At 39.6% G+C, this 16,976-nt stretch overlaps 1 protein-coding gene across 1 annotated transcript; it reads left to right on the top strand.

Annotated features, from left to right (window-relative positions):
* The first annotated feature begins 5,576 nt into the window (after window positions 1-5,576).
* CCR3 (CRINKLY4 related 3) lies at window positions 5,577-8,527 on the top strand. The gene has a single exon (XM_077383072.1). The coding sequence runs from the start codon at window positions 6,033-6,035 to the stop codon at window positions 8,391-8,393; it is 2,361 nt and encodes a 786-aa protein (XP_077239187.1). The 5' UTR covers window positions 5,577-6,032; the 3' UTR covers window positions 8,394-8,527.
* The last annotated feature ends 8,449 nt before the right edge of the window (window positions 8,528-16,976 follow it).

Below are 16,976 nucleotides of genomic sequence, written 5' to 3'. Positions count from 1 at the left end.
GTCTACAAAATTCTAGATGGAGAGAAAACTGCAAGTAAAAGATACAGGTTTACATCTGCTCAAGTGAAAATGGAGTAAGAACTTTTGGTACGTAGATAGTGTAAGCATGCTTAAAATCGCTTTCAAAATGTGGCTCTACCCTTTTTAAAGGGTTAAATTTTTCTCTCAAATGCCAAAGCTATCAGTGGACTTTCCTCCATCGCCTTACTCTCCGGGTTGAGATACCCGGCCTGCTTTGGTTGTACGTGGTGCTATTGCTATCATAATTTTGAAGTATAAATGATTAAGTAGCACCAACTCTAGAGTTGGTGTTATTTAATCACTTATTTTACTTTTACTTCAACGCTCCCCTCATGTGGCCTTGTTTTTTGGTTTGGACGGATATATAAGTACATGTGGCCCCTCTTTTGTGTTGGCCGTACACCTAGATTTTTAAGATTTGTTGGGTATAGAATCTAGTATTTGCCCTGAGGATACCATGTGAAACCACCAACTACTCCAAAAGCTTTATTCGGGGTTAGTCAATCATTTATACTTCAACAAATTAACCCCTTCGGTTTTTTTTAACCAAAATGGAGTTCCTCTTTGTTAGTCGCTCTCTTAAGATAATTTCAACCATGTAATATTTAGGCCATGTTTGTTTTGGATTTTGAGAACAGATTGCCTCTCCCCAACTGATTACTCAACTCCAAATTATCGCTAACTGATTATTTGACTCAAAATTATCACTAACTGATTATTCGACTCAAAATTAAGCGTAATTTTGAGTCCAATAATCGGTTTGGCAATCACAATCCATTCTATAAATCCAAAATAAGTAAATTAATAAACTAACATTTAGGGCATGTATGGCTTTGCTGAAATATTTTTCTTAAAAAATTAGATTCCATGAAACTGAATCTTTGATAACTCTTCTATTTTGGTAACGATTTTTTTTTTTTTTTTTTGTAAGACTTTATCATGAAAAACCCTTGAAAAGAAGCAATTCATGAAGCCTAATCCCATTTTTTTATTCCCAGGAAATATTTTCACTGAAAAATTTATGAGGAATGATAGATGCAAGGGCGCCTTTGCATAAAGATCTGGAAAAGGGCCTTTGATTGGATCCATGTCATTAAGTGCAACCTTTTAAAATCGGTTGAAAAAGTAAATTCGGTTGCACACTTAAAGACGTGAATCCAATGAAGGGCTCTTTTCTGGTTCTTTATGGGTCCCTTGCATATATCATTCCTTAAAGTTTATTAAGGAAAAATAAAATATTTCCTTTGGTGTGCATTTGGTTGCTACCATAGTTAACAAAACACGGTACATAAAAAAACAAAAAAAACAGGACATCGTTGGAAAATGGGAAATGTTATCAGCACTACTGTATTTTGATGATGGCATTCCTTACTTTATTAAAAGTACGGTATGGCCCGCACCATAGGATGATACAGATCGGAGGGTTAGGATCAACCTATGGAAATGATTTTTGGGGCACAACCTATTTAGGCTGTGGCCCATCTAATGGACGGTTTGGATCATCCTGTGGTGCGGGCCATACCGTACTCTTAATAAAGTGAGGAGTGCCATCATCAAAATATAGTAGTGCTGACAACATTTCCCTTGGAAAATTTGTGGTTTAGTATGGTATTGGTTTATAAAAACAGAGAAATTATATGGTGCAAGGCCTTACAACAATAAGGCCCTTGTACGGTGGAAGTACCAACCTTGATATTTGATCCAACAACAGCTTATCAAAAAGTGAGCTGATGTTGGATCAAATATCAAGGGGGTAGTAAGGCCTTACACCATATAAAAACTCATAAAAACATAGTAAAAACAGTCAAATAAACGAAAAGAATTAGGTCAAGATGCGAAACTTGGAAGAGTAGGGGTCAACCTTAGTTTAGTGCTGAGGGTAGAACCTTATATAGTTATCACTGAAACAATCTAAAGTCAAATCCTCACCTTTGGAGCGGGAGAGCTTCTAATCAGCCTTACCTTAGTAGAGAGCAATGGCAGAGATATAGTAGGAGTTCACCCTTAGACAATATTTGGTATGAAAATCTGCATCATACCCCGCCCGGGCCCACATTTTAGGTCTTTCACTGAACCAATACGTTTAAAATTTTGTCATTTACCACATATACTGATGACAAAAGTGTAAAGTTCCTCAAAAACTACGTTTAATACATTTAAAATGTGTTTTAAATGTTTTGGTAGAAACAGAGGTTTTTGTTATAAAAGATTTAAACGATGTATTAAATGGCAAAATACATTCTTCTTCTAAACAAATGCGGTTTAAAATGAAGTTTCACTAACTATATTTGACACAGAAATGCGTAAAAAATTTGTTAAGTAGTAGTTTTTATATGATGTCAGACCATCAAGTACCGTCAAATCGGTACCACCCTCGATATTTGATCCAACAGCAGCACACTTATTAAGAGGCTGCTGTTTGATCAAATATCAGAGATGGTACTTCCATCGTACCACCTTCACCTTCACCTTCACGGGAATTGACCATATGATTTCTTGGAAAGTAGTATGGTGTCGTTTTCTTTCCCATGAGTTATTTGGTTTTCATTTTACGGCTTTTCCAATCCACCTCATTTTACTTGTCGATGGTATTCTATTTCGGCCGAGGTTGCATCTTGAATAGGAAAGGGCAAGAGAAACTGTAACTGTTGATTTTCGTGATTAATGTCTATTTGGCATGGGACCAAGACCACTTGGGTCATCCAATGATGCTCTATATGTTCAACGGTTAGGATTGCATGTTGATATCTCCTAGAGAGATTAAAAATCAAAATTAAAAATAGGGCGATAATTTTTTCACCTCAACTAGTATAATGCGCCCCACTTTTAACGTGATTTAATGTCGAAAAGCGTTAAAGTCCGCCCACAATTCAAGTTAAAAGGGGGGCACATTATCCTACACGGGCGAAAAAATCATCTCCTTGAAAATATCTTCTACTAATAATAATAGGAATTTGCTAGCATCCATCGCATAGCATCCATCGTAGATGGTCTGTTGCATGTCAGACCAGCCACACAGGCTCAGCTTTTGTCTTCATTCATGAGGTGGCTCATGTGACATGCAACGGACCATCTGCGATGGATGCTATGAGATGGATGCTAGCAAATCCCATAATAATAATAATAATATCCACATCTGAAAGTAAGTCTTTTGATATTGACACATGAGGCTAATATACTTTCTACTAACAAAATGGCAACCAAACACATTTTTACCCTGACTTTTGCCTATACACATTTTTTCCTTATTCCCCACAACATGTGGGGTATAGTTATTAGTGAGTGGAGGGAGTTCCTATGTTTGGACGCTCGTAATACAGTGGTTGAAAAAAACAAAAGAAAGGAATGTGGATTCCTGGTTCTTTACTTTCTCTTCTTTTCTAGATTTGAGAGGAAAGTTGAAAAGTGCGAAATGGGTTACATTTAGAAAACTTACAGTCCACAGGATGGCCATGTGAATGGCAAAGGTATATAATATGACAACCAAATAAAGCTTGGAAATAAAAAAATCTGCACTTTTGCCTTTAATTTTCCACTTTTTGGTGCATCCAAACGACTCCTTGGGTAAGTGATTGACAGCGATGAAGAATGTTTTCATGATATTTCGATCAATGATTAGGTGAAGGTTATGTTTTTCATTATTAAAATTCTCATAGTAGAAAAAGGTGTTTTTCCGTGTATATTCGAATAAAGGTAGTGCTTTTTCTTTATGGCACACGATTGAAAGGCATCCAGTTTCAGTATCTTTTATTTTAGGTAACCTGGGATAGAACTTTAATTCCAACCTCAAGATCGAAAGGCAAAGCCTTTACCATTGAGGTAGAGGATCAACCCCAGTATCTTTAGATGGGGTTTTGAGTTATTCCTACGTCTAGTAATAATGCCTATGCTATGCTTGGGCAAAGAATTTATATTAGGTTTGATAACTTTTTAGTTATAGACACCTATGTCTTACTAGTCATTAACAACCAAACACTATGTACATTTGAATATTTAAACTTTTATAAATGCAAGTGATTATTAATATGTTTGTACAATTGTTCCATATTGTCCGGTCTAAAATGCCTCGGTCGGTTAAGGCACCAACGTGGTTGGGTGTCGGGTGTGTGTGAGTGATGCGCAGGCGTCCTCATGTCAGGCAAGATCGGAAACTCAACGGCGACTGAAACATTTCCATCTCCTCATATTGGATTTCAGGCGACTGAGGAAAAGAGGGGAACGGCACTTCTTTCTTGGGGATGTCGACACGGATGGAAAAGGATTTATAGTACAAGCGTGACGTCAAAGGTGGGGATGTTGACACACGCAGAATATGAATAACTTGCCGGGTAGAACATTGACGCACGCAAAACGTGAACGATGCCGCCGATGCACGTAAAATGCAAATGACTTTTTGGATCAACAAGCCGTCCGATCCAACTAACCAACAAAACAACGGAAGCAAACCCTAGTGCGAAGGATAGTTAAAGAAAAAGTCTCACCTGGGAAGATAAATTCATTGCTTTCTTAATCCGGGTTTCTACAGCTATGAAAAGTAAAAGACTATACAGATAAGTAAATGGTAAAAAGATAAATGGTAAGACATGTTTGATTTTGATTATGTGGGTAATCGGAGGCCAACGTCTCCTTATATAGCTTTATGTAGGTAATCGATCCCCATTACCCTACATTCTTAAGGAGGGAATTTTTGAAAACTGCCTATCTCAGTCTTCATTACTTGCATGCCCTCCTTGCATCCAGGTGGTCGTCACCCCACCTTCCATCAAGTAACATTTAACTTGTCACTCCTTTGACCCTAGCCCTACTGGATTATCATGTAAGGACTTTGTCCCTCTTGACCAATTGAACTGTTAGCCTAGGCAGGTACTGGACCCAGATTGGAGGTTGGCCGCGTGGTCCTAGGCCTTGTGCTAGCAATGCCCCCTGATCTGGATTCTTAATAAAGATAATGGTAGTGCCTTTCCCATCATCAATTGCTTTTGGGAGAGTTGGTAAGCGATGCGATCCTACAATTGGCATCAGAGCAAGGTCGTAGGTTCAAGTCCACCGGGGTCTGTTTTTATTTTTTATTTTTTTTTGGGGGGGGTGTGGGGGGGGGATGGGGGTTGTGGCCTAGGCAGGACCTAGATCGGAGGTTGGCTGCATGGTCCTAAGCCTTGTGCCAGCAGTGCCCCTAGTCTCCGCCGGCATTATTTGGTGCAGCGAATGAGAAATCCTGAAACCCATGTTTCATGTAGTTTAGTAAAATGCCCCGCTAGGCTCAATTTTTTGCAATTCCGATTTTTTTCACACTGTAGTACATCAGAACAATGAGATTTTCCGAAGTGACTATGATCTACTTCTTGGTGACCGAACTCACCCTTGATTACCCCACATTGAATTTTGGTAATCAAGCAGAAGCTTCGGTTTGAAATTGGCCAAAAGCTTTTAATTGTGATCGCTTTTAACAAAAGAAGGTGGTGAATTTCTCCTCGAACACCTTCTCTCTATTTACTTAACTGCCCATATTAAATCTCAAAAAGAGATTCAAAAGTTAGACAAAACATTCAGAAGCTTCCTTGAAATTGACGGGGTAATTTAGATACACGGTTTGTTGACTACTAAAGAAAGCAAGAAAAATAAGAATCCGGCGCTTGGCTTTTTTTTATTTATTTTTTAATTATTATTTCCGTAGCCGCCGAGATTAGAAACAGAAGACTGAAATTCAAGGAAGACGAGGCTCCTCTGAATTTCTGACTCCTTGACCGCCCCCTCCTCTCCTTCCTCGTGTTTCTAATTTTATTACTCTTTTCTTCTTTCGTTACTAAAACTTTTAAATGCACCAACAACAGTACCAAACCCCATTTTCTTTTTCTATTTGAATCCACGCGTTCCTCCTGCCTCTTTCTTTCTCTGTTCGCCTCTGCATTTGTTATCTCCACCACCTCCCTTTTCCCCCTCCTTCCCAATAATAACAATCCAATGAGAATAATAATGAAGGAAAAAAGGGCGACTCTAAAACCCCAATTCAGATGACGATAATTACTTTTTTCTTCATCCTTTTCTTACCGGCGGTCGTACACGGTCTTGGCTCCGGCGGTACGGTCGCCGTCAGCTATGGCTCCGCGACCGTCTGCGGTATACTCGCCGGCAAAATCCCTCAAAGCATTGAATGCGTCCGGCGAGGCGTACGGATACCGATTTCCCCAAACGTATCCTTTGACTCAATCTCCGGCGGCCGGAATTTCTTTTGCGGTCTAAGGTCCGGTGGATCCCCTCTTCTTTGTTGGGATACCGGATCCTTTCAGCCTAAACGGATCTATAACGGATCCATCATTTTGTCCAATCTCAGCGTGGGGGATGACCATATATGCGCTCTTGAGAACGGTACAGGGATTGTTAGGTGTTGGAGAGGAGGAATTAATTTTACGGAGACCGTACGGCTCCAGTCAGTTACCTCCGGTAGAGGGTTTTCTTGTGGGATTGGTAGAAATAGTAGTAACGTTCATTGTTGGGGGAGGGATGGGATTGGGCAACGAATAGAGAATTTGTTTAGGAATGATTCTATGTTAACCCTAGTAGCAGGTGATTTGCACGTGTGTGGGGTTAATACTTCTGGGTTTGTGGTTTGTAGAGGGAGGAATGATTCTGGGCAGTGTAATTCGCCGTCCGGTCCTGCTTTCGAGTTCTCCGGTCTGGCTTTGGAGGTGAACCGGAGTTGCGCGATTAGACAGTCTGATGGGACTTTGGTTTGCTGGGGAGGAGGAGGGGTTTTGGGTAGTCTGGAGAATGATACGAACTTTGAATCTATTGTGGCAGGTGGGAATTTTAGTTGTGGATTGATGACTAGGAATTTGACACTTATGTGCTGGGGATTGAGTGTTTTTAATCCGGGGACTGTTCTTTCTCTTCCAAAGATTGCTCCTGGGCCATGTATTGATGCTCAAAGTGAGTGTAGTTGTGGGATTTATCCTGATTCTGCAAATCTGTGTTCTGGTTCTGGTATTATTTGTAGACAGTGTGTTAATGGTAATGGTAATGGCACTCAACAATCACCACCACCATTGCAACCAGTTCCATCACCACCAGCATCTCCTTCTCCGCCGGGACGCAATCGGATGAACAGGGGACTCCTTGCGTTTGCCATTGTGGGATCAGTGGGAGCTTTTTTGGGAATTTGCAGTGTTATATATTGGTTATGGTCTGGAATTTGTAGACATAAGAAAGTTCACAATTCTGTTCAGCCAACTATCACTGCTGCTGTAGAAAATTCTGGAATGGCAACCCCAACTGGTACTCCTTTCGGCGTGATTTCGAGATCTTCCACAATCCGACGCCAGAGCTCCCGAGCAATGAGGAGACAGAGGAGCGGAACCTCGTCTAAACACGCGGACAGGGCTGAAGAGTTCACCCTATCAGAACTTGCTGCTGCCACAAACAACTTCTCAGTGGAAACCAAGATTGGCTCGGGGAGCTTTGGGACTGTATATAAGGGAAAGCTTTCGGATGGGCGAGAGGTGGCGATTAAGAGGGGGGATACAGGGCAGAGGACGAAGAAATTCCAGGAGAAAGAGAATGCGTTTCAGTCTGAATTGGCCTTTCTCTCTCGGCTCCACCACAAACACTTGGTGGGACTAGTTGGGTTTTGTGAAGAAAGGGAAGAAAGGCTTTTAGTCTATGAATTCATGAAGAACGGAGCACTCTATGATCATCTACACTTGAAGGAGAGCAATAATAGCAGTGGGGGAAGTGGCGGAGTATTGAATTCGTGGAAGATGAGGATCAAAATCTCGCTGGATGCGGCGAGAGGGATAGAATACCTGCACAATTATGCAGTTCCACCCATAATTCATAGGGATATCAAATCATCCAACATTCTACTTGACTCCAATTGGACTGCGAGGGTATCGGATTTCGGCCTATCTTTGATGGGGCCTGAATTAGAGGGTGGGTTAGTGGAGGTAAAGGCGGCAGGAACTGTTGGGTATATGGATCCAGAGTACTATGGGCTGCATCATTTGACTGCGAAGAGCGATGTTTATGGGCTAGGAGTGGTTCTTTTGGAGGTATTGACAGGGAAGAGAGCTATCTTCAAGAGTGAGGAAGAGGAGGGAGGAGGGCCCACTAGCGTGGTGGACTATGCAGTGCCGAAGATTTTAGCAGGGGAGTTGGCGGGAGTGCTGGACAGGAGGGTTGGTTTGCCTGGTTTGAATGAGGCAGAGGCTGTGGAGCTAATGGCTTACACGGCCGTGCATTGTGTGAATTTGGAGGGGAAGGATAGGCCTACCATGACTGACATCGTTGCCAATCTAGAGAGAGCCCTTGCACTCTGTGATGATAGTCATGGTAGCATTTCTATATCCAGTGCTACTCTGTCTCTTGTTTCAGATTGATTTGATTCATTAAACTAACAGAAAATCATCAAAATACAAGATCAAACATGGAATTGGATTTGATTATTATGTCTATTTTTTGTTGTTTATTTTTTGTTGATTAGTGAGTGTATAGGAAGGCAGGGTTCTTCTGTTTTTGGATTATTAGGTGAGGGGGGTGTTTGATCTGAGTAATTATCTCACCTGTTCTTGAATTTGGTGAGCACTAACAAAACAAACATGAGGAAAAGAGTATACATTGAATTGAAGGAAAATGAATACACTTTTATAAATAATTTAACTCTTGATTTCTGGCTAAAGTGAAGAGAAGATTGATTGTTATATCTTATATTTTCTCTTCTCTTTTCTTTGGTAGGTGCTAAGAAGTCTTGCTGTTAGCTTTTTCCTAACAGCCTCTTTGGGGGCCACACTCTGTGCCACGGTTGTGTGATCTGATAAGATCCATTGTATTCGATTAGTAATTACAAGGGGGCCCATTGACTTGACCTTGATTCATCACGTCTTTGTTTTTTTTGTTTGAGTTTCACCGAGAAAAGATTATGTAGGTCACCGAACGATTTACAAGATTACATACAAAGCCCTTTCCTCGGACCCAAAAGTTGTTTGTTTGCCTGGTCCTTATCGTGGAAGATGTGCTAGTCTAGACCATAGTCAGCAAAACGTGATAGCCCAAAAAATGGTACAGAAAACATAAAAAAGTACGTTTAAATTTTTTTCCTGTTACGTAATATTGACTGGGTGAAATTGGGAATTTGGTCAAAAAAGTGCATTTAATACGTTTTAAACACGTTTCAAACTTTTTCTTTAAAAATGGTGTTTATTGGTTGTAAAAGGTATTTAAGTGTTATATGGCAAACCTACAAAAACGGGCAGGAAGTTTTGCTAAAAAGTTTTAAAAGTGTTTAATCTCACTAATTATTCTATTATCAGTTAGATAATAAAAACCATTGTTATTATCATCTGATTTTATCAGGTATTTTGGTTTATATGAGCCAATAAATACGTGTCAGATAGTACCTACTTGTCGACGGCACATATGCAAAGAAGTGGATTTATTTGGATATTAATATTGTCTCATTTATGGTCCGCTTGAAAAACAATGAAGCTCTCATCATATGGACGGTCCCAATCAATGAAATGTAGAAATGTAGGGCCCACTATTATGCATATTTTGGGTCACGGCCTATCTATTGTTGGGTATATGATATAACCCATGTATGTTCTAATATAAGCCCAATAAGATAATGGACTGGTGTAGTGGGCTTACATGGGCTAGAGTCCATTAACCAGTCATTAACCCTAGTGTATCTCTATATATAAGGGCTGGAGGCAACAAACTTGGTATTCCAAATTAGATATATTGGGTGTAATGCTTCAAGCAACCTCTTGCTTGACCTAATTCCTCTAACATCTATAAGCAGAGAAATTATATGCTGTAAGCCCTTGTAGTCCCTTATTTTTCAAAAAATCTATAGAATTGATTTTTGGGGCACAACCTATTTACGCTGTGTTCCACAACATGGATGATTTGGATCATCCTACAATGTCATAGATCAGAGGGGATTATCCTATGGAAATGATTTTTGGGGCACAACCTATTTACAGTGTGTTCCATCGCATGGACTGGTTTGGATCATCCTATGATATGCCCAACAGTATCTTTTGAAAAAATACAGGAATATAAGGACTTACACCGTATAAAATCTCAGGGGCCCAAAAAATGAACGGTTTAGATCTAAAACTCTCCTCTTTAACCCTTATCATATACCAGCCTACTTTCCTAGTGCTTTTCGTGGCTGAAAAAGTCTCATTTAGATGACGACCCGACTCCCTGTTTTCCTTTCTCATTTTTTCTCTCCTTGCTTCCAGTCTTCCGCAGGCAACGGTAAAACTAGGCATTAGGAGAAGAGTCGTGTGTTCTGTTTCTACTTCTTTGACCAAAATCGATAGAAATATGTTTAACAACAGCTACCAATAAAAAAATACCTTCGGTAGGGCGCCACCTAAGTGGGTGGCGCCCTATAGTCCCGTATTTTTCAAAGAGTTCTGTACCGACCACACTAGAGGATGATCCAAACCGTCCATGTGATGGACCATAACGTAAATAGGTTGTGCCCCAAAAATCATTCTATAGGATGATCCCAACCCACCGATCTACAGAAGAACTCCATATTATCAAACTTTATAGATCGGACGGCTAGGATCATCCTATGGAAATGAATTTTGGGGCACAACCTATTTACATTATGGTCCATCACATGGACGGTTTGGATCATCCTCTAGTGTGGTCCAAACAGTACTTTTTGAAAAATACGAATAAGGGCTTACACCATATAAAATCTCAGATTTAGGACCGTGTGTTTGCATACAAATCAGCGTTTCACTTTTTGTCAAGGGCTGAGATTACAAAAGAAGATCCCTTCACAAAAAAAAAAAAAGATTTCTTGACCATGCACTCAGTCGTGACGGATGTGAAACGGCCTCTTTATCTTGAGGAATGATAAAATGAAGGGCGCCTTGCAAAAAGAAGCTACAAGGACACCTCCATTGGTCCATCTTCATAAAGTGGGCATAGAAAATTATGAAATGGCGGGGCAATAATTGCATCTTGTGGATCCTCTGTGCCCACTTTGTGGAGATGGACCAATGGAGGCAACCTTGTAGCTTGTTTTGGCAAGGGCGCCCTTCATTTTATCATTCCTCATTTATCTTATAGCCCTTGCTTTAGATAATTAGATCTCTTATAGCAGAAAACTATACATGTTAGAATATGTGGGATTCAACGGTTGGATTGGGATAAGATCTCACCGTTGGATCATCTTGGAGGTAGATTGAGTAAGTAAGCTAAATGAGGCACGTGGATAAATTAGACATGTGGATTAGAAGAGGCAACCAAAAGAGATTAGGAAAGTAGATTGGATTAGGATTATTTTCTTCTATACTTATGTTGATCTCCTTTCTATTTTTATGAGTGTTCTATAAAAACTCTCCTCGTGCTTAATGTAAATCATCCAAGAAATTCAAGAATAATAGAAATTCTCTAAAATTCTTCATGGTATCAGAGCATTAGATCCCTTCTAGGGCCTGAGCACAACACACGAAAGTCCCCATCCTCCGGCGGACAGGCGATCTAGCTGTCCCATCCGCCGGTGGTCTCCTTTCCCGTCACGATCGCCGTTGCTTCTTCTTTCTCGGCGTCTTCATCTCTGCCTGGCCCGTTTGATCTCTTTAGTTCTTTTTTTAATGTCTTTCTTTGATTCATCTAGAAGTTGCTTTGGCCTTCATATTCCATTTCATTGTTGATCCAGCCATTGCTCTTATCAAATCTAGACTTTTTCTATTCCGCCCAATCTATTATCCAAGAGCTGACTGTGATCTTCATGCTATATTTTTTCCAACACGGTCATAAGAAGTTTTTAGTCACCCCCTCTCTCCTCCCTCTTAAATTGATATTCACACTTCTCTTGCATATAGCACTGTCTCTCATCCCATGGAAGTCACCCTTCATATTTGCTATTTGCATCCTCTTTTTAATGCCTGTCCATTTTTTTGCTGATATTTGTCGTCATCGTTTTTGCTTTTGCTGCTAATTGCCGCACATTTCTTTGTTTTTTTTTTCTCATCTTTGTTGCCCATTCCGTCCTTAGCCATTATTTTTGTCGCGCCTCTCAATTTCTTAATTTCTCTATTCTTTTCCAAATCTTAAGTTCTCTTCTCATTTGATGTATTTTAGTTGAGGTACCTTATTTACGTGCGTGCCTGAAATATTATCTCCTTTCAGTTGAGGTGCATCATTTCTTTTGAAGTGCGTGCCTGAAAGAGAGTTGTCAATATCATGAGGATTGGTAAAACCGACCCATGTTGTCTTGCCCCTTCGAGGCCTTTTCTTGCCTATACCGGCATTGGTCCATAGTGACCCAATTCTTGCCCATTCCGGCATTAGTCCATAGCGACCCAATTCTTGCCCATTATGGCTTTGGTCCATAGCGACCCATTTCTATTCCCCCATCAAGGCTTGAGTATCATCTAGTCCCATCGAGGCTATGATCTATTGGCTTTTAAGCCCTCTCCGTGACTCATCAACAAGTGGCATCTTCTTCGGCAACCATCATTAATGATCATTGGTAGCAACATCAGTCTTCATCAAAGGATCTTTTCGTCATCAACTTTTGAAAGTGTACATCAAATCAGTTGATTTTGATTACATTTGTAATTTGGGGAATTCTATTGTATTGGGGAACTTTTTTTATTGTTGTCAAACGTATATCGATTTTCAATCCATATACGTTTGAGGGGGCATGTTAGAATATGTGGGATCCACCGGTTGGATTGGGATAAGATCTCATCATTGGATCATCTTGGAGGTAGATTGGGTAAGTTGGCTAAATGAGGCACGTGGATAAATTAGGCATGTGGATTAGAAGAGGCAACCAAAAGAGATTAGGAAAGTAGATTTGATTAAGATTATTTTCTTCTATACTTATCTTGATCTCCGTTCTATGTTTAACATTTGAGTGTTCTATAAAAACACTCCTCATGCTTAATGTAAATCATCCAAGAAATTCAAGAACAATAGAAATTCTCTAAAGTTCTTCAATATAAAAGTGACAATTCACATCTTTATTATTTAGATTTATATGATTGGTGCGCTTTATGAGTAATAGGTGATCCTAAACAAGACCTATCAAATGAAGTGTTGTGTTCAATCAAAAGGTGAGATTAGGCTTGCAACTTGGGTCGGGCTCAACCCGAACCTGAACCGACGGGTTGAATTCGATTTAGGCTTGGGTTAGGTTAGGGATGGTAAAAGCCAACCCGATTTAATTTTGGATTGGATTATGGTTCAGGTCATGGGGAACCTGACCTGATCCGAACCCATCCTCTAGTTCCATAATGATTTTCAAAATCTTCGGGATAATTTTTTTTCATTTTTCATTTTTTTTTTCTCTGTTTTTGCCAAACCCAACCCATTTGAAAAAAAGGGGTTAGACAGGTCGGGCTAAGGTGGAGAGATTTAGAGGTGGGTTGGATTAGAATTGGACCCTCTTAACTCGAGTTGGGTTAGATCGGGTTAGGGTTGTGGGAAGGACACCTCGGCTTGGGCTAAGGTTGCCCTAAACCCGACCCAAACCGATCCGAGTTGGAGCCCTAGGTGGACCAATTAAAATTGCCATAGTCAGTCAAAGTTTGATCCAAACATTCAATCAAAATGCTGAACATTCATTCTCATTGACTATTCCCCATCTTTGATCCTAATAATGTTGAAGTTTGACCGCAACATTCAATTAACCTAAACATGTCCATATTAGACGACGGGGTACAAAAAGGCAGACTAAGTCAATGTGTGTGTGTATTAACAATGAGCTGAGGCATCCAAGAACCAAATGGACGGACTTGATCTTAGATGTAACATCAAGGTAGGGCCCACTAACAAATCAACGTTCTGATCAATTGTTATCATTTTAGTCATTTTCCTTGACGATTCTCTATTCTGAAGCCCTTTTAGCTTTCTTTGTTTCATTTAAGAAGCGTTGCCTCAAGTGCTGTAAAATATGAAGACACCCTCTTCCTTCCTACTAGTAAGAGCAGAGGTTGAGCTGTAGTGGGCCCACGTCATAAATAATAGAATCATTTCATTATCACGGAATAAGATACAATAATGGCCGAGTGCTGTCATTTGCCACGGCGTTTTGCTCAAATGGCTAACACGGAAACGACATATAAAAGGGAAAATTTGCCAACGGGGGGCATAAAAAATATGAGAACTGCCAGGGGGGACACACTTTTGAAAAATTGTTGGAGAGTGACGAAATGGGGGTTATCAAGTCTCTAAAAGGGGGTAATCAAACTCTCGACCGGGGGTTATCAACCCTCTTTAACAATTTTTCAAAAGTGTGCCCCCCGTTGGCAATTCTCATATTTTAATGTCCCCCATTGGCAATTTTTCCTTTATAAAAGAGAGTGGGATCCCCTATGACAATAACAATACCGTAGAAAGTCTGGTTTGGAATCGTGGGTCAACAGCTCATAGGACCCACTTCCCCACTCCTACAACTGTTTTGATACACAGAGATTTGGATTTTTGTTTTTAATGGTGAGATTCAGAAATTTTGGGATTTGAAGTCTCAAATTCTTTTAAGGGCGCTGAAATCCCCCCCCCCCTCCCCCCCAAAACGGATAAAATCCCCTCCTTTCTTTAACTGTTTCTGTTAGAGTGGTTCACTGCTTGAGGATAAATTCACCCCCTTTAACGTTTTTGTTTGCCTTTAAAATCTAAGGACGTTTGGGGGGGGGGTGTATTTTATTCATCAGAGGTAGGGGTGGCAATGGTTCGGTTTCGGTTCGACTCCAAACCGAACTAAACCGAAATTTGAATCGGTTTGGTTTTACCAAACCCAAACCAAATTTTCGGTTCGGTTCCACCAATTTTGCCACCCCTTACTCATAATCATTGGAAATATTCGGTTTCGGTTCGGTTTGATCGAACCGAAATTTGAATCGGTTTGGTTTAACGAAACCGAAACCAAATTTTCAGTTCTGTTTCGGCTCGGTTCCAGTTTGGTTCGGCCAATTTTGCCACCCCTAATCAGAGCGCGGGGGGGGGGGGGGATATTATTTCCCTTTTTTAAATCTACTTTTTTAAGGTTAATGTTTTGATAACAATTTGAAGGTAGAGTATATGCCCTGAAAAGCCAATAGAATTATATTTAGTAATCAATAAAGATTTATTTGATAACATAAATAGATAATGATATTGATGAATGTTTGTGATGTGCTTATTTTATGACACATCCTCAGGTAACATAGTAGAACTGCCATGCTCAAAGGATTCATAGATCCAAGGGAGCAAGGCGATATAGCATCTCGGTTCTATGCAAGCCTTAATAGTTCTTGGTTAGGAAAGAGACTGGACATGTAATGACCACAACCTATCTTGAATAATTAAGCTTAATATTATGTACGTTTAATTGTTTAATTATGTGTTTCAGTAGCTTGGGAACTCAAAAATATTGACAATGAAATAACCAAATCTTGAGTTTCCCTTAACCCAAAGTGATTAAGTGAACTAAACCTGATTAGTGTGATCAAAGTACAACTTAAGAACTAATGAAGTGTGGAGGATATTTTGGTAAATTTATCAAGGGACATAAGTGTCATTACTATAGATGAACAAGGATAGTTCGGTAATTTTTGTTATGGGTTGCAAGGGTAATTAAAACAAGTAAGGGGGTGAATGGAAGGGTATTTTGGCCATTAGCTATAAGCATGGTAGGGATTGTTGTGAGAGTGACCCATGAAAATCCAAGTGTCACTTCTCTTTCATGCTAGCTTTTTATCTAAGGCAAATGAGAAGAGAAATTCATTTTTAATGTTAAAAAAATCAAAGAAAAATAAGAGGAAAAGAAAGAAAGAAGAGAAAAGCTTGGTGAAAGGATTGAATTGGAGAAGAGTAGGTGGAAGAAAATCCAAGGTAAAAGATTGAAATCCAGAAATTCACTATTATTTGTAATTGATTTGGGTGTTTTGAGATTTTTCAGCAAGAATTGGCATAAATGTTCAACATAAAAGTTGTAGATATTTTTCTGTAGATCCAAATTCATATATATGGTATGTGTAATTTGGTGAACTATTGAATATGTTATGTTACTTATAAGATTTCAGTTTTAAAAAACAATTCAAATGATAATTTTCATATTTTCCGGCCATCTTCGGTGAAATTTGGCCAGAGGTCTGAACATAAGAATTTTTGGTATTATTATTAGGAATAACTTTAAAGTTTATTAGTTGTCCTAGTTTTGAGTGTATAAAGAGATACACTAAGTCATTGATTTCAATTTACCATGAAACCCTCTTTTAAAGAATCAGTTCAAAAAAGTGAATTTCCTGGCCACCACCGGCAAGATTTGGCTGGGGGTGTCAAAATGAAAGTTGTTGGAAATATTTTACTAAACAACTCTTATGTTTTGTAAAATGTCCAGTTTTAAGTGAATAAAAAGTTACTTAAGCTTGAAGATTTCACTTTTCATGAAAATCTATATTTTTCATGTTTGATCGGAAACTTCTATTTTTTGGCCACCTCCGGCAAGATTTGGCCGAAGCTGTCAAAATGACAGCTGTTGTAAATGGTTTACCAAACAAATATTATGTTTTGTAAAAAAGTCCAGTTCTAAGTGGATAAAAAGTTAGGAAAAATTACATTTACACCCGCTCTAGTTTCTGACACATTCAACTCTAACCCTGACTTTCAAAATGTGACAAGTACACCCCCTCCGTCAATGGTCCGTCACATTAACCTAACGGAAAGGCTGAAACTAACCATGGTTAATATTTTGAGGACAGGAATACCCTCATTTGCAGAGGGATTAGGGTTACGCCATTTCAAACCCCAGCCGTCGCACCTCTTGCCACTGCCACCGCCGCCGTTGCCATCTCCAGCTACCACCGTCGCCGCCACCACAGAAAATGAAACCCAACCCCATGGCTACATCAAACCCACATTTCAAGAAAAAAACATTAATAAAAACAAAAAAGCCTTAAAATATTAAGATTTATGTGCAAATCATGATAATCGTGTGAATGAAG

This window comes from Tasmannia lanceolata, unplaced genomic scaffold (assembly GCF_043159265.1).
Source record: "Tasmannia lanceolata isolate RefF3 unplaced genomic scaffold, GAP_Taslan_0.1 ptg000006l, whole genome shotgun sequence".
Lineage (NCBI taxonomy): Eukaryota > Viridiplantae > Streptophyta > Magnoliopsida > Canellales > Winteraceae > Tasmannia > Tasmannia lanceolata.
This window is presented reverse-complemented; position numbering and strand designations above follow the sequence as displayed.